Here is a 20,469-nt window from a genome sequence, read left to right as displayed (position 1 = left end):
TCTCATTTTTTTCTTATTGTTTCCTTTCCAATTTTTTCTTATTGTTTCTTCTTATTTTTCTCATTTCATTTTTTTTTCTTTCTTATTTTTTCTCATTTTTTTTCTCTTTTTTTTTTCCCTCATTTCATTGTTTCCTTTCTCATTTTTTTCTTATTTGTTTTTCTTTCTTTCTTCTTCTTCTTCTTCTTCTTTTGGCTTTGTTTTTAATTAAACTTGAATTTCTCTCGATGCCCTTTCCTTCTGGTGAGCAGACTGCTAATTTAACCTGTAATAACTCACAGTGGGCAGACTTTGCTTTCTGGTTGGTTGGTTGGTTGGTTGTTTTTTTATTTCCCCATTTATGAGCAGAGCAAGTGGAAATGAGCAACTTGGGATTCTCAACAAGGCTCTTCAGAAAGAAGTGGATGGCCCTGCAGGCACATGAAAGGTAAAATGCATTTTTATCATAGTACAGTACTCCATGCAAGACAGAGCAGAGCAAACAATAATTGTCCAAGGTAACATACTGCAGTTGGATACCCATAGAAAGCCAGTGTCTTCCTGTTGGAAATGGAGATCAGGATCAGGCCAATTTCTGTAGCTAGTTAAAATCCTTTTTTTTTAATAATTTTTATTTTCTTGCCTTTTTTTTTCCCTGTTCTTTTTTCCTTTCTTTTTTTTCTTTCTTTTCCTTTCTTTTTTCTTTCTTTTTTTTTTCTTTTTCCTTTCTTTTTTCTTTCTTTTTTCTTTTTTCTTTTTTTCTGTCTTTTTCCTTTAGTTTTTTTTTACTTATTTCCATTCTTTTTCCTTTCTTTTTTTCATTCTTTTTCCTTTCTTTTCCATTCTTTTTCCTTTCTTTTCCATTCTTTTTCCCTTCTTTTCCATTCTTTTTCCTTTCTTTTCCCATTATTTTTCCTTTCTTTTCCCATTCTTTTTCCTTTATTTTTCCATTCTTTTCCATTCTTTTTCTTTTCTTTTTCCATTCTTTTTCCTTTCTTTTCCATTCTTTTTCCATTCTTTTTCCTTTCATTTCCATTCTTTTTCCATTCTTTTCCTTTCTTTTCCCATTCTTTTCCCATTCTTTTTCCTTTCTCTTTTCCATTTTTTATGTTTTTTTATTTTTTGTGTTGTTTTTTTTAACTGGATGGTAACTACAAGTCTGGGGATGTGGCTTTTCATTTCAGACATGGTGAGGAATGAATGTAACACCTGCTCTGAGCCCATTCCTGCCGAGAGCTCATGCCTAAAGATTATTACTTCATCGTACGAGGCGGGACGAGCACATTCATAAGCCCTGCTTGGCGAGGGCTGCCGTGACGTCTTCAGCCAGGGTGGCAAGCTGGGGGGATTCGAGCAGGTTGATGCTGCCAGAAGAGGAGACGTTGCTGAGCCTGCGCGGCGAAGCCACGCTGGACCTGCCCGGCGACTGCGTGATGATCTCCGCCCCGTGGTCCACGCGGGCCTTGGCGTGCTCTCGGAAGTTCAGCTTCTGGCTGTCGATCTGTGCCGGGAGAAGCAAAGAGGTTTAAGGCATCGCATAGACACCTGGGGGGAGCTTGAGGCTGTGCCCAGGAACGTTTCCCACAGGTCTCGGGTAGAAAAATGGTAGGAAGGTAAAGAATTTGGCATTGGGTGTAACAGGGAAAAGAATCACAGAGCCACAGGGTCACAGAGTCAACAAGCTTGGAAAAGACCTCAGAGATCATCAAGTCCAACCTATCACTTAATACCTAACACCTGCTGACAGCTAAACCATGGCTCCAAGTGCCACATCCAAGCCTTTTTTGAACACCTCTGGGGTGGTGACTCCACCACCTTCCTGGTTAGGCCACACCTTGAGTCCTGTGTCCAGTTCTGGGCTCCTCAGTTTAGGAAAGATGTTGACTTGCTGGCAGGTGTCCAGAGAAGGGCAACGAAGCTGAGGAGGTGTCTGGAGCACAGCCCTGTGAGGAGAGGCTGAGGGAACTGAGGTTGCTTACCCTGGAGAAGAGGAGGGTCAGGGGAGACCTTCTTGCTGTCTACAACTCCCTTAAGGGGGGTTGCAGCCAGATGGGGGTTGGTCTCTTCTCCCAGGCAATCAGCACCAGAACAAGAGGACACAGTCTCAAGCTGTGCCAGGGGAAGTTTAGGCTGGATGTTACGAAGAAATTCTCATGGGAGTGTCTTACTGTCAAGATGTTTTGCTTCTGTTTCACAAAGTAGTCCTGATCCTCTGGGGTGCCCATACGACAAACTTAACAGATCACACTTATGGTGTGCAAGGGTCCCAAACAAGGTTTGTCTTCAGGGGGAAAGCCACTGCACAAGCTACATCTTCACTCTCAGCTTAGATGAGGGAGCTGGGGGTGTTCAGCCTGGAGAAGAGAAGGCTCCAGGGAAACCTAAGAGCAACCTTCCAGGACCTGAAGGGGGCAACAAGAAGGCTGCAGAGAGACTGTTTGCAAAGGCCTGCAGGGACAGGACCAGGGCCATGGCTTCGAACTATAGCAGAGCAGATTTAGATGGGATATTAAGAAGTTCTGCACCATGAGGGTGGTGGAATATTGGAACAGATTGCCCAGGAGGGTGGTTGAGGCCCCATCCCTGGAGATGTTCAAGGTGAGGCTGGAGAGGGCTGTGGGCAACCTGATCTAGTTGGGGATGTCCCTGCTGACTGCAGAGGGGTTGGACTGGATGAGCTTTGGCGGTCCCTTCTGGCTTGGACCCTTCTATGATGCTGTGATTCAATGATTCTGTGATTCCATTAATGGAATGGAATGGAATGGAATGGAATGGAATAGAATAGACTAGGTTGGAAGAGACCTTCAAGATCATCAATTCCAACCTATGATCCGACACCACCTAATCAACTAAACCATGCAACCAAGCACCCATCCAGTCTCCTCCTAAACACCGCCAGTGATGGCAACTCCACCACCTCCCCAGACAGCCCATTCCATGATTCCATGATTGTATGTTTCTATGTTTCTATGATTCCATGGTCCTATGGAATCATGCATGTGAGCCTGGTCACTCCAAACCACAAAGGGAACAACCAGTCGGTGATTGTGCTTGCAGGAGAGCAAACAGTTGTTTCCTCCTCGATTCAGAGCCACCCTCAGTGAATTCAGCACTCCAGTGATTTCCCCAGGCCAAGCTTACAGAGGAAGACATTTCTCTGGCAGCTGTGCCCTTACCTTGACGTTGCCACCTCCAGGCACGTGGTGGGCATTTTCCAGGGAACCAACTTTAGCCTGAGCTTTCTCTTTGAAATCCAGCTTCACGCTCTCGATTTTCACACGCCCGCCTCCTGCGCAGCGAAAGGACACACAGAGAGAAAAGCAGCAATGCGTCAGGAGAAAGACTGAGAAGCTGCAATGCTTCAGGACAGAGTCTGACCTGATCCATGGGGGTGCACTTGCAGGGCTTCCCTTTCAGCTGAGATCTAATGGTTTGAGAGAAGAACAGAAACCCACACTGCATATTCTCCACAGAATCACAGAATTGACCAGGTTGGAAAAGCCTTCAGAGGTCATCCAGTCCAACCTATCACCCAACACCATCCAATCAACTCACCCATGGCACTGAGTGCCTCATCCAGGCTGGTTTTAAACACTCCCAGGGATGGTGACTCCACCACCTCCCTGGGCAGCACATCCCAATGGCTAATCTCTCTTTCTGGGAAGAACTTCTTCCTCACATCCAGCCCAAACCTCCCCTGGTGCAGCTTGAGACTGTGTCCTCTCCTTCTGTCACTGGTTGCCTGCACACATTCAGAGTGCAGCCTCACTGATTTAAATGCAATGCATTATTTACCTCTCCTCCAAACTAGGTGGTCCCATACCTTTCTATATAGTTCAGTCTTTATATATTTAAGTATTTATATTGTCTCTGCCCTAGTGAGGCCCCACCTGGAATATTGCATCCAGTTTTGGGCTTCCCAGTTCAAGAGGGACAGGGATCTGCTGGAGAGAGTCCAAGGGAGGGAGGGATACAAGGATGCTGAAGGGACTGGAGCACTGCCTGGGGAGGAGAGGCTGAGGGCCCTGGGGCTGTTTAGTGTGGAGAGGAGAAGGCTGAGAGGGGATCTGATCAATGTTTATCAATATCTGAGGACTGGGGGTCAGGAAGGAAGGGACAGGGACAGCCTCTGCTCATTGGTGCCCTCTGATAGCACAAGGGGCAGTGGATAGAAACTACAGCACAGGAGGTTCCAGCTCAACACGAGGAGGAACTTCTTCACTCTGAGGGTCACAGAGCACTGGAATAGGCTGCCCAGAGAGGTTGTGGAGTCTCCTTCTCTGGAGCCTTTTCAGCCCTGTCTGGATGTGTTCCTGTGTGACCTGTGCTGGATTCTATGGTCCTGCTCTGGCAGGGGGGTTGGACTGGAAGGTCTCCAGAGGTCCCTTCCAACCCCTAATATCCCCTGCTCCTCTGCTCCTGTGATGCTCTGATCCTGTGATGTTATCAATTCAATCAAGCAGAGTTAAGGATATTATTTTTATTACCAAAGTGCATTTTCTTTCTCCTGGACTACAAAAGAGAATGGCATCATGCATGATCTCTCCTTTAGGCCTGTGCTTTGTCCCACATCCCAGGAGTCCCCACCGTACCTGGCTTGTGGTGGATGTTCTTGAGGGAGCCGCACTTGGAAGTGACATGACTCAAGTCGATCTTCTTGGTTACAATCTGTACCTGTGAGAAGCACACACACACAAATCAGAGGCACGAAGAGCATAAAGCTGAGAAAAGCCAGGCCCTGCAGAGGGAGACCCCAAGCCTCTACATACCCCTGGAAAAAGCAGAGATGGTTAGTAGGAAACACCCTGTGCCGCAGAGGAGGATTAAGACAAGCAAGCTTCCTCCCCACCTAGGGAAGTAGCAGAGCTGGGTTAAGCTTTGCTGTTAGCAAAAATGAAGAGAAGGACAAAGCAGATCAACTTGGGGCTTCTTTTAAGAATGTTTCTGAGCCTTCTCTCAGGGTGGATGCTTTGAAGGCCTGCATTGCAGCAGGGCCCATCTTGTTTGCTTCTGCTCTTGCAGAAGTTGCATCCTGGCAACTGGGAGTCTTCCGGCGACTTCTATTTCTCTACCATCTGTTCTCATCTGCTTCATCTGTTTCCCACATCTAAATATGGTACATGCACTTCCTGTCAGGCCACCACGAGGAGCCTGATGAAGCTACAAAGTGTGCCTCCTGCAGCTGTACCTGAGCTCAGCAGAGCGAGCGGCGGCCGGGCTCTGCTCAGCCGGGCATCGGCAGGGGCACCCTCGCTCCTTCTGCTGCTCCCTGCCCTGCTGCCGGCCGCCTTGCCACGCCCGCTCCGAGCCTGGCTCCCAGCTGCTCCCAGACGCCGCCACAATCACTCACGGCAGGGCTTAAGCCGCAGCCCCACCAGGCCAGCCAGGAGCTCCGGGATGGATGCAGTGCCGGTGGTGTGATCACATCAGCAGCAATGACTTCAGCCAGCAGGGGTGGCTGGTCGGCATCTCTTTGGCTCAGACGTGCCCACGGTGTCAGCTCTTGCATCTGAGGGAAGATTGCTCCTTCCTTGGCAGGGGAATCGTGACTGCTTTAAGCTGCTCCAGTGGGACTGCCAGAACTGACTGGTGTCTGCTCAAACCCTGGGCAACCTCGGTTTGCCACACAGGAATAACCCCCTGGCATTAGCACTCAGCATCCTGGCTGACCACAAGAAGCTCTCTGGGGCTTTCTTGGTCCTCCTGGTTTTCTTTTCCTTTTCCTCTCTGCTGAATGCACATAACTGAAAGGTTAACTGGGGAGGGACTGATGCCCTGGAAGATGCCCAGCTGCGTGGCTGGAGTCTCACTGTGAGCTCCCTCAAAAGGCATTTGGGCTCACGCTGGACTTTGACCATCAGTGCCCCTGGGCACTTAGAGATTAACCTTTCTTTCCTCATTGGTGTTTTTTCCTGCCCAGGTGTTGTGCCCTGTTTAGAAAGAGCAGGAGGCCACCACTGCATACAGAGGGCTCACACAACTACCAGACCAGACTCAGGTGTGAGGCAGCAGCGAGAAGGAAAGTAGTGCTCAGAGGAAGGGAGACAGAGGGGCCTGGCTGTGCAAGGTGGGTCAGCAGAGTGGAGGTGCCTGTTCACAGGGTGTCCATTACTACTTACATTTCCTCCCCCTGCAGCATGTTTGATGTTATCTCTGGAGCCACACCGGGACTGAATATCGCTAAAATCGATCTTCTTGTTTAGAATCCTAACCTAAAAGGAATCGGAGGCAGCTTACTACACACCACACACACACTGCTCCAGGGGGCAGGGAGAGGGAGCCTCCTGCCCTTACTCCTCTTCTGAGGCTTGCATTGCAATGTGGGAAGGTAAACCATGCCAGTCTCTATGCTTAGCATCTTAACTCCCATGCTCAACAGGAGCTCTCAGTGTGCACTTGCAGCCCAGAGAGCCAATCAGATCCTGGGCTGCAGCAAGAGAAGTGTGGCCAGCAGGGCCAGGGAGGGGATTCTCCCCCTCTGCTCCACTCTGCTGAGACCCCACCTGGAGCACTGTGTCCAGCTCTGGAGCCTGTATTACAAGAGGGATCTGGAGGTGCTGGAAGGTGTCCAGAGAAGGGCCACAAGGATGATCAGAGGCCTGGAGCACCATTCCTGTGAGCACAGACTGAGAGAGTTGGGGTTCAGTCTGGAGAAAAGAAGGCTCTGAGATGACCTTCGTGTGGCCTTGCAGTATCTGAAGGGGGCTACAAGAAGGCTGGGGAAGGACTTCTCAGGATCTCAGGTAGTGACAGGACTAGGGGGAATGGAATGAAGCTGGAGGTGGGGAGATTCAGGCTGGATGTGAGGAAGAAGTTCTTCACCATGAGAGTGGTGAAGCCCTGGAATGGGTTGTCCAAGGAGGTGGTTGAGGCCCCGTCCCTGGAGGTGTTTAAGCCCAGGCTGGATGAGGCTCTGGCCAGCCTGATCTAGTGTGGGGTATCCCTGCCCATGGCAGGGGGGTTGGAACTAGATGATCCTTGTGGTACCTTCCAACCCTGACTGATACTATGATACTATGATATGTAAACACACTCTGCTGCCCTTTTTCTACCTCACAATGCAGTGGTGGAATACAAAGGGGAAAGCAGATGTGAGAGGGGAGACCTTCTTGTGGCCTTCCAGTATCTGAAGGGGGCTGCAGGAAAGCTGGGGAGGGAATTTTTAGGGTGTCAGGGAGTGGTAAGACTGGGGGGAATGGAACATAACTGGATGTGGGTAGATTGAGATTGGATGTCAGGAAGAAGTTGTTCCCCATGAGGGTGGTGAGAGACTGGCAGAGGTTGCCCAGGGAGGTGGTGGAAGCCTCATCCCTGGAGGTTTTTGCAGCCAGGCTGGATGTGGCTGTGAGCAAGCTGCTGTAGTGTGAGGTGTCCCTGGCCATGGCAGGGGGGTTGGAACTGGCTGATCCTTGAGGTCTCTTCCGACCCTAACAATTCTGTGATTCTAACAAGGGCACCACTTTTGCTGGATGGTGCCAGCCTCCATAATAGGTGCCAGGAGCCCACATTTTCCTGTGTTAGCTTAGCCACAGCTGCACTGCAGGCATATGCCAGTGCCTGAAAGTGAACTCAGTGAAGAGCATGCTCTCCCAGGCTCGACCCTCACTTTGACCTCTGTCTCAAAGTAGTTCCTCCATCTAACAGCTGCCACCAGTGACTGTTCTCCCAGGGAAGGATGTGCAGGTACCAGTAGGCAGGGGACAGGGTATACACCTGAGGGACACCACTTCCAAGGCATCTGAGCTAGGGCAGGGGATTGTTCTCACTGGACTTTTGAGGGGTGTGAGAAGGATTTTCTTCCTTCTTTGCACCAGGAGCTTTTACTTACTCCAGAGTGCCATCCATGCAGCATATGTTGCTTGTGCTTTCTCCCAGTCTACTGTTAGTGCCCCATTATCATACAGAATCATAGAATCAGTCAGGGTTGGAAGGGACCACAAGGATCATCTAGTTCTAACCCCCCTGCCATGGGCAGGGACACCTCCCAGTGCTGCACAGGACAAGTGTCACATTGGTTACAGAGACACATGTCAGTTGTGCAGTCACATCTGGGGCCCAGAGCGCTTCAGGCCAGACCTGATGGGGCAAACCACCCAGCCTGCCTGGCTCCTCCTGAGCACAGCTCCCTCAGCAAAGCATCAGCAGCACCTCTCAGCAAGGGCCACTGCAAGGGCATCTGCTCTGAAAATGCTGACTGAGCAGTCATGGCAAGACCTCAGTGCTGTGGACTTGGGGGCCTTGGAGCTTAAAATGGAGCCAAGCAAGGTGGTAAGTGGAAAGGGTGCCTCTGATCCAGTGCCTAAAGGCTGATTTGCACTCAGAAGTCTGACAGTTTATGAGTCTCATGGCCCATGGTCCTGGCTGGCAGATATGTAAAAGACCAATCACTTCAATTATCCCCTCTGTCTGCCTGGGTGAAATGTGACCCTGTGTAGAGGGGCCAGCAGGAGACCTATGCATCACTTATGCCCTGTGCTGAGGGCTGAAGTTTGCTGAGTGATGTGGATGTGTTGTGCTGGGCATAGAATCACAGAAGGATAGGGGTTGGAAGGCACCTCCACAGATCATCTAGTCCAACCCCCCTGCATGGTCACCAAAGAACAAAGACAGCATCCAGGCTGGTTTTGAATGACTCCACAGATGGAGACTCCACCATTTCTCTGGGTAGCCTTCTCCAATGCTCCACCATCCTCAAAGTAAGGAAGTTCCTCCTCATGATTAGATGGAACTTCCTATGCTCAAGTTTGTCCCTCTTACCTCTTGTCCTGTCACTGAAAAAAGCCTGGCCCCATCCTCCTGACATCCATCCTTTAAGTATTTAGAAGCCTTGATAAAATCCCTCCTCAGTCCAATCTTCTTCAGGATAAAAAGCCCTAATTCCCTCAGCTTTTCTTCATAAGATAGATGTTCTAGTCACCTCATCATCTTCACTGGCATGCTGTGTGCAGGTCTGGAGCCCTCAACACAGGAAGGACATGGACCTGATGGAGAGGGTCCAGAGGAGGCCATGAAAATGTTCAGGGGGTTGGAGCAGCTCTGCTCTGAGGACAGGCTGAGGGAGCTGGGGGTGTTCAGCCTGGAAAAGATCCAGACCTAAGAGCAACCTTGCAGTATCTGAAGGAGGCTACAAGAAGGCTGCAGAGAGACTGTTTGCAAAGGCCTTCAGGGACAGGACCAGGGACAATGGCTTCAGACTAGAGCAGAGCAGATGTAGATTGGCTGTTAAGAACAAGTTCTTTACCATGAGGGTGGTGGAACACTGGAACAGGTTGCCCAGGGAGGTGGTTGAGGCCCCATCCCTGGAGATATTCAAGGTGAGTCTGGAGAGGACTGTGGGCAACCTGATCTAGTTGGGGATGTCCCTGCTGACTGCAGAGGGGTTGGACTGGATGAGCTTTGGAGGTTCCTTCCAATCCAGACCAGATTCACAGTCTTTTTCTATATCCTCTCAAGCAGTTCCCTGTCCTCCTTGAGCAGGGGAGCCCAGAACTGGACACAGCACTCCCTTCATCAGCACTGTGTTGAAGCTCAGCCTCATGCCAGGGCCTCACCTTCTGCCTTGTCTGTGCTGTCACCTGGCACTGGGAAGATCTGCACTGATCCAAGTTTTCCCTCATGAACCATTTCTCCCTTTCTTGGAATATATCTCTGCACCTCTCTAAGTGACAACTGCCTTCCATAACTAAGTGTTCCACAAACTAATGAAGCCTTCTTTTCTATGGACTAAGGCTTTAAAACGTGCCAATCCTCTACCTTACAGTCTTCAGCAAGTCACAGGATCAGAGGATGTCAGGGGTTGGAAGGGACCTCTGGAGATCTTCCAGTCCAATCCCCCTGCCAGAGCAGGGCCATAGAATCCAGCACAGGTCACACAGGAACACATCCAGACAGGGCTGGAAAGGCTCCAGAGAAGGAGACTCCACAACCTCTCTGGGCAGCCTGTTCCAGTGCTCTGGGACCCTTACAGTGAAGAAGTTCTTCCTCATGTTGACGTGGAACCTCCTGTGCTGTAGTTTCCATCCATTGCCCTTGTACTATCCCAGGATGCAACTGAGCAGAGCCTGTCCCCTCTCTCTTGACCCCAGCCCTCAGCTATTGATAGGCATTGATCAGATCCCCTCTCAGTCTTCTCCTCTCCACACTAAACAGCCCCAGGGCTCTCAGCCTCTCTTTCCCAGGCAGTGCTGCAGTCCCTTCAGCATCCTTGGAGCCTTTTTTCCAGCCCAGCATGATCTGGGGCACAGTTTGAGCAGAGGCTGTCCTTTCCTTCTTGACACCTATCCCCTCCTGCAAGCAACACCCCAAACTTTGTCCCTGGTCTGCTAGAGTGGGCTAAGAGAAGGCCTCTGGCCAGCTGGTAGTCTTCTCTAAGTATGGAGAAGGGCTGAGTTATCACTGACTTCACCCCAATGTCAGGGTTATGCTGAGTCCCTGCTCTGTGTCCAGGCAGCAGCCATCATCGTCCCACGTGGAGGCACCGTCTGTGTTTCTGACCACTGTTCCCTCACCAGCACTGGTTGAAGCTGGCCAGTAAGTTAGAAATGAGATCAGGGAGGCTGAGATTGCCAGCCAGCCAGCCTGAGATTGCCAGCCAGCCAGCCTGACTGCAGGAGCTTTGTTTCCTTTGAGAAATCAGACTGTAAGCACGAAAGAGAGAGAGAGAGTACCAGAGGGGGACAGGAACTATTTAGGCTAAAAAGAAACTTTACATTCTTTGTTTGCAAGCCAAACTGACTGTGAATTATTTGAAGCTGGGATCCAGAGGGAGCTTTGTAACTCTCTGAGCAGGGAGGCTCTGGAACTGCCTCCTAAGGGGACAGAGCTATGACAAGAAAATGGTAGACTTTTCTGATGGCACTGGATGAAAGGAATTAGATGATGCAGCTGCCTGGGATGGAGACAGCATGAAGGCTGTGACTCACCAGGAAGGTGTCTGTGTTCCTGAATGTGTCTGCACATCTCCTGAGGGTATGGAGATGTGGTGGTGCTGGAAGGTGTCCAGAGAAGAGCCAAGAGGGTGAGCAGAGGGATGGAGCTCCTCTGATATGAGGACAGACTGAGGGAGTTGGGGTTGTTCAGTCTAGAGAAGAGAAGGCTCTGAGGAGACCTTCTTGTGGCCTTCCAGTATCTCAAGGGGGATACAGGAAAGCTGGGGAGGGACCTTTGAGGGTGTGAGGGAGTGATAGGACTGTGAGAAATGGAGCAAAACTAGAAATGAGTAGATTCAGACTGGATGTTAGGAAGAAGTTGTTCCCCATGAGGGTGGTGAGAGACTGGAAGAGGTTGCCCAGGGAGGTGGTGGAAGCCTCATCCCTGGAGGTTTTTCAGGCCAGGCTGGATGTGGCTGTGAGCAAGCTGCTGTAGTGTGAGGTGTCCCTGCCTATGGCAGTGGGGTTGGAACTGGATGATCCTTGAGGTCCCTTCCAATCCTGACAATTCTGTGATTCTATATATCTGCACTTCAGTTGTGCTGCACATGAAATGAGAGCTCCAGCCTGCCCATGCTCCCATTCAGAAAGGGACCATTTTGGTGTGTGGCAGAAACACCACTGCTTTCTAAGCAGCCCCACTCACTACACATCCCAACTACATAATGTCCTGACAGAGTCCCTCATAACCCCTGCCAGTCTGAAATGGATACACTCTCTTCTGATCTGCTGTTGGTTTGTCCAGGTATGCTGAACAGGGCCCAGAAATCAGGAGTTTGCTCAGGACCAAGCTGAGGTTTCCAAGCATTCGTCATGCCCATGCAAAGCTAAATCAGAGTGAAAAATTCAGCCTTGAAGACAACGCTGTGTTTATGCCACAAAACCACAGTGCCCAAGGGAAAACTGGCTTCTGTCTGAAGCCCTGATGCTCTGACAGGCCTTCCCCCAACTCTGTCCTCAGATGACTCCTCAACAATGGTCCAGATTGGAAGCCCAGGATCAGAGGATCTCAGGGATTGGAAGTGACCCAAAGAGATCATCGAGTCCAACCCCCCTGCCAGAGCAGGAGCATAGAATCCAGCACAGGTCACACAGGAACACATCCAGGCAGGGCTGGAAAGGCTCCAGAGAAGGAGACTCCACAGTCTCTCTGGGCAGCCTGCTCCAGTGCTCTGTCACCCTTAAAGTAAAGAAGTTCCTCCTCATGTTGAGGTGCAACCTCCTGTGCTGCAGCTTACATCCACTGCCCCTTGTCCTATCACAGGGAGTGACTGAGCAGAGGCTGTCCCTTCCTTCTTGACCATTAGCTCTCAGATATTTCTAAACATTTATTAAATCCTCTCTCAGTCTTCTCCTCTCCACACTAAACAGCCCCAGGGCTCTCAGCCTCTCCTCACCAGGCAGGGCTCCAGTCCCTTCAGCATCCTTGCAGACCTCCCTTGGACTCTCTCCAGCAGATCCCTGTCCCTCTTGAACTGGGGAGCCCAGAACTGGATGCAGTATTCCAGGTGAGGTCTCAGCAGGGCAGAGCAGAGGGGGAGGAGATCCTCCCTGGCTCTGCTGGACACACTCCTCTCAATGCACCCCAGGATCCCATTGGCCTTCTGGGCCACCAGGGCACATTGCTGTCCCATGGATAACCAGGGCCAATGTACACCCAATATAGCCTCACTGACTCATGCTGCTTTGAGGTAGTCCTCAGCATGAATCAGATCTCTCAATGCTATCTCTCAAAGCACTGGGAGATGCAGAGCATCTCTGGGCAGCCTGCTAGGAAACTAAGTGTTGAAGGTATTACTTTTGCTGTTGAGATTTCATTTAGATGAGTCACATATTGATCTGCATTCAAGCAGGGTAGACTAACTCCCTACCTACATAGAGTGTCCTGACTATACCAGTGGCAAGCTGAACAGGAAGGGGCTACAGGAAAGCTGGGGAAGGACTTTTTAGGGTGTCAGGGTGTGAAAGGACTGAGGGGAACAGATCCAAGATAGGGAGGGAAGATTGAGATTGCATGTTAGGAAGAAGTTGTTCCCCATGAGGGTGGTGAGACACTGGAAGAGGTTGGCCAGGGAGGTGGTGGAAGCCTCATGCCTGGAATGAGGGATTGACTGTGCCCTTTCAGATACTGGAAGGCCACAAGAAGGTCTCCTCAGAGCCTTTTCTTCTCCAGACTGAGCAACCCCAACTCTCTCAGCCTGTCTCCATAGCAGAGCAGCTCCAGCCCTCTGCTCATCCTCATGGCCCTTCTCTACTTGTGTGTATATATAAATGTGTGTATTTGTCTCTGTAGATCTATGCCCTGCCAAGATCTCATCTGAAGCATTGTGTCCAGTTCTGGGCTCCCCAGTTCAGGAGAGTCAGGGAACTGCCTGAGAGGGCACAGCCAAGGGCTCCCAAGATGATGAGGTGCTTAGAACATCTCACTTATAAAGAAAGGCTGAGAGATTTGGGACTCAGTATCATAGAATCAATAAGGTTGGAAGAGACCTCAGAGATCATCAAGTCCAACCTGTCACCCAACATCTCATGACTACTAAACCATGGCTCCAAGTGCCACATCCAATCCCCTCTTGAACACCTCCAGGGATGGTGACTCCACCACCTCCCTGGGCAGCACATTCCAATGGCTAACAACTCTCTCTGGGAAGAACTTTCTCCTCACCTCCAGCCTAAACTTCCCCTGGCACAGCTTGAGACTGTGTCCTCTTGTTCTGGTGCTGCTTGCCTGGGAGAAGAGACCAACCCCCACCTGGCTACAACCTCCCTTCAGGGAGTTGGAGAGAGCAAGAAGGTCTCCCCTGAGCCTTCTCTTCTCCAGGCTAAGCAACCCCAGCTCCCTCAGCCTCTCCTCACAGGGCTGTGCTCAAGGCCTCTCCCCAGCCTCATTGCCCTTCTCTGGACACCTTCAAGAGTCTCAATGTCCTAGCCTTCTTAGCCTGGAGAGGAGAAGCCTTATTGTGGCCTTCCAGTATCTCAAGGGGGCTACAGGAAAGCTGGGGAGGGACTTTTGAGGGTGTCAGGGAGTGACAAGATTGGGGGGAATGAAGCAAAACTAGAAATGGGTAGATTGAGATTGGATGTCAGGAAGAAGTTCTTCCCCATGAGGGTGGTGAGAGACTGGAAGAGGTTGCCCAGGGAGGTGGTGGAAGCCTCATCCCTGGAGGTTTTTCAGGCCAGGCTGGATGTGGCTGTGAGCAAGCTGCTGTAGTGTGAGGTGTCCCTGCCCAGGGCAGAGGGGGTGGAACTGGCTAACCCTTGAGGTCTCTTCCAACCCTGACACTTCTGTGATTCTACACCAAAAGCAGACTGACAGACATGGATTTATCTTACAGTTGTGAACTGCTGGCTTGGTAAATGCACAAACTCATTCTGGTGAATGCAGCTAACAATGTGGAACCCACTGCCTCCTAGCCTCTCAGGCTCCCAGCCTGAGCACTTTCACCCACAGCCCCATTGCAATGTCAGCCCAGAGGTACCGATGTTCCCAGTGGCTCTGACTGGGGAAAGCGCCAAAGCCTGAACATTCTAAGTGCTGAGCAGGGCCATTCTCTTAATGTGGCCAAAAGTTGTTTTGACTGACCGGTGCCCCAGGGCTTTCCAAGCCCTTCTTCCCAGTTCCCCCTACCCCCTCTGCTTCCCTGAGCAATCACAGATGCAAATGGGTTGCTTTTGAAAGCGCAGCAGCCTTTCCTCTCCAGCTGACTCGGTGTGAAAATCCACCCCGAGCCCAGCAGACAAAGCCAGCAGCCAGTCGCCTGTGAGCTTTGCCAAGAACGATCTATTTCACCGAACGCTAAAGAGAAAAGCAGACAACAACAACCACCTACTGGCAGCAGCAGCACACAGCCCAGAAGCCATTTCCCCAGACTGCAGAATCCCCATGAAGCATCTCTCGAGCCATCTCCTAGCATGAGCTGAATGCAGAGCAAAGTCAGCTGCCTTCTTCCCCTAGAAACAGGCTGGGGTCGGAGTGGCTGAGAGCAGCCAGGCAGGGAGGGACTTGGGGGTACTGGGAGCTGAACATGAGCCAGCAGTGTGCCCAGATGGCCAAGAAGGCCAATGGCATCCTGGCCTGCATCAGGAATAGTGTGGCCAGCAGGAGCAGGGAAGTCATTGTGCCCCTGTACTCTGCATTGGTTAGGCCACACCTTGAGTCCTGTGTCCAGTTCTGGGCCCCTCAGTTTAAGAAGGACATTGAGAGACTTGAAGGTGTCCAGAGAAGGGCAACAAAATTGGGGAGGGGTCTGGAGTACAGCCCTGTGAGGAGAGGCTGAGGGAGCTGGGGTTGCTTAGCCTGGAGAAGAGGAGGCTCAGGGGAGACCTTTTTGCTGTCTACAACTCCCTGAAGGGAGGTTGTAGCCAGGTAGGGGTTGGTCTCTTCACCCAAGCAACAAGCACCAGAACAAGAGGACACAGTCTCAAGCTGTGCCAGGGGAAGTTTAAGCTTCATCTTGGAAAGAAGTTCTTGCCAGAAAGAGAGACTGCCCATTGGGATGGGCTGCCCAGGGAGGTTGTGGAGTCTCCTTCTCTGGAGCCTTTCCAGCCCTGTCTGGATGTGTTGCTGTGTGACCTGTGCTGGATTCTATGGTCCTGCTCTGGCAGGGGGGTTGGACTGGATGATCTCCAGAGGTCCCTTCCAACCCCTGACATCAGGGATCCTGTGATCTGTACTCCTTTAGTGATTTGCATGTCATATTTATGTCCTCAACTTGCCAAGATACATGCTGCCTCTTCCTGTGCTCCCAGTCAGCACTTCTAGTGCTGGTTATAAAACCTGAACAGCTTTCTGTGTGCTTTGTATTGCCCAGGGAGGTGGTGGCAGCCTCATCCCTGGAGGTTTTTCAGGCCAGGCTGGATGTGGCTGTGAGCAACCTGCTGTAGTGTGAGGTGTCCCTGCCCATGGCAGGGGGGGTGGAACTGTCTGATCCTTGAGGTCCCTTCCAACCCTGACAATTGTGTGATTCTATGTAGAATAGAAGAGAATTAGCCAGGTTGGAAAAGACCTCCAAGATCATCAAGTCCAACCTATCACCCAACACCATCTAATCAACTAAACCATGGCAACCCCAGCTCCCTCAGTCTCTCCTCACAGGGCTGTGCTCCAGACCCCTCCCCAGCTTTGTTGCCCTTCTCTGGACACCTTCCAGCAACTCAACATCTTTCCTAAACTGAGGGGTCCAGAACTGGACACAGGACTCAAGGTGTGGCCTAACCAGTGCTGAGTACAGGGCAGAATGACCTCCCTGCTCCTGCTGGCCACACTGTTCCTGATGCAGGCCAGGATGCCATTGGACTTCTTGGCCACCAGGGCACACTGCTGGCTCGTGCTCAGCTGCTCTCCACCAGTACCCTCAGGTCCCTCTCAGCCTGGCTGCTCTCCAGCCACTCTGACCCCAGCCTGTAGCACTGCATGGGGTTGTTGTGGCCAATGTGTAGAATCTGGCACTTGGATGTGATCTCATGCCCATGGACTCTGCCCATCTGTCCAGCCTGTCGAAGTCCCTCTGCAAAGCTCTCCTACCTCCTATGTATCATCACTAAAGACAGGCTGCAGGCAAAAGCTCATTTCAGGCAGTGCAATATTTGCTACCAGACATTAAAGAATGAGCAGACACAAGGAAATGAAATTAGCTTTCATGTCTTCCTCTCCCAGAGCCTGTAAAACTGGAAAAGAATTCATCCTAAAAACTCTTCTCTAGACTGAGCAACTATGGCATAAAGGAGACAAAGGGAATCTCAAAGAGTTCCTCTTTGCTCCCAGCTCACAGCTCAGTGGCCACATACCACTGGTAATTAAGGAAAGGCTTTAGCTTCAAGTGACATTATGTCCACTCAGCAGATTTCCCCTGTCATCCCCAAAGGAGTGGCAATGCCAGCTGCTGTGCCACCCTTCACTGCCCAGCAAAGACTCTGTGCAACTCTGGAGAACTCCTAAGGAACTGCAGCTGTCCAGACATGGTGTTTACAAAGAAGGACAATCTGCTGTTGCCTCTGGTCCTGTGCAGTTGTTACACAGGGGAGCAGGGAGGAGAACAGGCTAATGTGCTGCTGGTTTTCAGCCTCAGGTCATCACAGAATGGTTTGGTTTGGAGAGGGCCTTAAAGACCATCTAGTTCCAATCTCATGCCAAAGGGCACTTCCTACTAGACCAGGATGGTCAAGGCCTCATCCAATTTGGCTTTCAACCCTTCAAGGCTTGGAGCCTCCAGAGATCATCAAGTCTCAACCCCCCTGCCAGAGCAGGACCATAGAAGCCAGCACAGGTCACACAGGAACACATCCAGATGGTTGGTTGTTGTTGTTCAGCCTGAAGAAGGGAAGGCTGCAGGGAGACCTTATATTGGCTTTCTGGTGCATAGAGAGGGCCTGCAAAAAAGCCAGAGTAGGACATTTTGCAAGGGCATGGAGTGGCAGGACAAGGGGTGGTGGCTTTAAACTGAGAGAGGGTGAACTTAGAATGGTGGTAAGGAAGAAAGTCTTCACTGTGAGGGTGGTGAGGCACTGCAACAGGTTGCCCAGAGAAGTTGCCCTGGAAGGGTTCAAGACTGGGCTGGGCAGGGTTGGAGGTAGACAGTCTTTAAGGTCCCTTCCAATCCAAACCAATCTGTGATTCTATGGTTTTGTTACCTGTTCAGTGTTCAGACAAAAGCAATCCTCTTGAAAATGTGCTTCACCACAGAACTCTGCAAGGTATGAAACTAGCTCTCTTTTTGCCCCCTCCCCAGTTTTTAGTTGCATCAACATGTCCCTGGCAGTGAGAACAGAAAACCCTGATCTGCCTCGTTGCACACTGACCTTGTCTTGCCTTACATACATGCTTCTCTTGAGGTCACTTAAGCCCTGCTCCTGCTTTTTCAAACCTCAAAGCAAGAAAATCACTTAAGTCTAATATCTGTCCCCTCCCATCAGCTTTAAATCCCCCAGCTCATGCCACATAAAATGAAGCAGGAAAAGGTAAGGCTGCTGTGCAACCCTGCTAACACCTGCCTGGGTCCAGTTTGAATCTGTTTGAGTCAAAACAAACCTCTTTCATTTGCTGGTATCCATCAAGAGAGTTTCAATCTGAATTAAACCAAACCTCTTTCATTTGCTGGTATCCATCAAGAGAGATTGAATCTGAATTGAACCAAACCTCTTTCATTTGCTGGTATCCATCAAGAGAGATTGAATCTGAATTAAACCAAACCTCTTTTATTTGCTGGTATCCATCAAGAAAGATTGAATCTGAATTAAAGCCAACCTCTTTCACATACTGATATCCATGAAGAGAGTTTGAATCTGAATTAAACCAAACCTCTTTCACATACTGATATCCATGAAGAGAGTTTGAATCTGAATTAAACCAAACCTCTTTCATATATTGATATCCATGAAGAGAGTTTGAATCTGAATTAAAGCCAACCTCCTTCACATACTGATACCCATCAAGAGAGTTTGAATCTGAATTAAACCAAACCTCCTTCACATACTGATACCCATGAAGAGAGTTTGAATCTGAATTAAACCAAACCTCTTTCATATATTGATATCCATGAAGAGAGTTTGAATCTGAATTAAACCAAACCTCTTTCATATATTGATATCCATGAAGAGAGTTTGAATCTGAATTAAACCAAACCTCCTTCACATACTGATACCCATCAAGAGAGTTTGAATCTGAATTAAACCAAACCTCCTTCACATACTGATACCCATGAAGAGAGTTTGAATCTGAATTAAACCAAACCTCTTTCACATACTGATGTCCATCAAGAGAGTTTGAATCTGAATTAAAACCAACCCCTTTCATTTGCTGGTATCCATGGAGACCAAGTAAGCATCAACTGCTGAGACTCAAGCTAAAAGATGCCTATGACACCGAGTGGCAAACTCTTCTTTGAAGCTTTTCAACTGGTCTCAGTGAGGCACTTGTAGTTTTCAGGTGGCAAAATACCTTCTGCCACTAAACATCACTTAACCAATGCATACAGGCAATGGAAGCAGCATTTGCAAGGCAACTCAAAACCAGCTCCCAACCTATACCCATCCCAAAGGTGCACACCTAAGGTTAAACCACACTGGGCTGAACACAGGGAGTGGACTCCTTACCTGCCCCCCTTTAGGCTGGTATTTGATGTTCTCTGTGGATCCAGTCTTGGATCTGACTGGTCCAAGACAGACCAGGTCAGGCAGAGGCTGGTTAATAACTCTCAGCTGCCACTCAACATCACTTAACCAATGCATGCAGGCAACGGAAGCAGCATTTGCTTTTGAGTGGTTCAAACCAGCTCCCATCTTATGTTCATCCCAAAGGTGCACACCTAAGGCTAAACCACACTGGTCTGAACACAAGGAGTGGATCCTTACCTGCCCCCCTTTAGGCTGGTACTTGATGATCTCTGTGGATCCAATCTTGGACCTGATGTTCTTCAGGTCAGGCAGAGGCTGGTTGATAACTCTCAGCTGCCACTCAACATCACTTAAGCAATGCATACAGGCAATGGAAGCAGCATTTGCAAGGCAACTCAAAACCAGCTCCCAACCTAAACCCATCCCAAAGGTGCACACCTAAGGCTAAACCACACTGGGCTGAACACAAGGAGTGGATCCTTACCTGCCCCCCTTTAGGCTGGTACTTGATGTTCTCTGTGGATCCAATCTTGGACCTGACGTTCTTCAGGTCAGGCAGAGGCTGGTTGATAACTCTCAGCTGCTTGGGGGTGGCTGGAGATTTAGGAGGAGTGCGAATGATGGCAACTTTCTTCTCAGTAGGTACCAGTATGGCAGATTTGGGGGTGCCAGGAGTGTGTGGAGTCCTGGAGTAGCTGGGTGTCCCTGGAGTGCCTGGGGTACGGGAGGCATAGCTCGGTGGTGTCCCTGGAGTGATGGCAGTGGAACCAGGAGTGGTGGGGGTAGAAGTTCCACTTTTTCCTGCTCTGCTACGAATTGGCTCTGATCCTGCATGCAAGAAACACACCAGCATTAGACCCACAAAAAACACAGGTGGCTCTTCCTCCCTCTGCACCTCCCCAGGATGCATCCCTGGGTGCCAAGCCAGATACAGCTCCGAGATGGCTGTGCTAGTGCTGGAACAGCAGGCTGCACGCCTGTCTCTGGGTCTTACTTTGCTAATCAACCTGTCAGAAGTTATCTTGTCACATATGGCTGAGCTGGTAAATTGCCCATGGTGACTGAGCTCTGGTCTGTGACAGAGGTGTGCTTCCCACAGCACCTAGGCTGCTTGCAGAGCTCACTGAATGAGGCACAACATCACAGTGAGCTCTTTTTGGGGGAAGGGACAAGAAGCAGCCTTGGAATCTAACCTTTGGGACTTCACCCAACAATCTGACTATGCTGGCAACAAATTTGAGGGATTGATGTAGCAGCTGGAGAGTGGGAATAGCCCTGATTCTGATCTTGAAACCAAAGGCTACAAGTGCAGAGTCCTGCACCTGAGAAGGAAGATCAAACTGCAGTGGTACAGGTTGGGAGGGGATCTGCTGGAGAGCAGCCCTGGGAAGAAGGACCTGGGAGTGCTGGTGGACAACAAGTTCTGCATGGGACAGCAATGAGCCCTGGG

At 50.2% G+C, this 20,469-nt stretch overlaps 1 protein-coding gene across 29 annotated transcripts in view; it reads right to left on the bottom strand.

The window, feature by feature from the left end:
- Positions 1-20,469, bottom strand: part of MAP2 (microtubule associated protein 2) — a 341,956-nt gene that overhangs the window by 4,964 nt on the left and 316,523 nt on the right. For 16 of the 29 annotated variants that reach the window (XM_068137835.1, XM_068137839.1, XM_068137840.1 and 13 more), the window contains 5 exons: positions 19,504-19,847; positions 6,099-6,191; positions 4,572-4,653; positions 3,156-3,268; positions 1-1,480 (listed from right to left, as the gene is read on the bottom strand). The exon at positions 1-1,480 is cut by the window's left edge and continues 4,964 nt beyond it. In XM_068137835.1, the coding sequence (XP_067993936.1) occupies positions 1,265-1,480; positions 3,156-3,268; positions 4,572-4,653; positions 6,099-6,191; positions 19,504-19,847 (848 nt within the window). In that variant the 3' untranslated portion in view covers positions 1-1,264. The remainder of the gene's footprint in view (positions 1,481-3,155; positions 3,269-4,571; positions 4,654-6,098; positions 6,192-19,503; positions 19,848-20,469) is intronic. The other 13 variants (XM_068137844.1, XM_068137861.1, XM_068137865.1 and 10 more) reach the window with 1 other exon arrangement.

Source organism: Melanerpes formicivorus, unplaced genomic scaffold (assembly GCF_026170545.1).
Source record: "Melanerpes formicivorus ecotype bairdi unplaced genomic scaffold, bMelFor1.0.p_v2 SCAF_5, whole genome shotgun sequence".
Classification (NCBI taxonomy): domain Eukaryota; kingdom Metazoa; phylum Chordata; class Aves; order Piciformes; family Picidae; genus Melanerpes; species Melanerpes formicivorus.
Note: the sequence above shows the minus strand (reverse complement) of the source record. Positions and strands in the feature narration are given on the sequence as shown.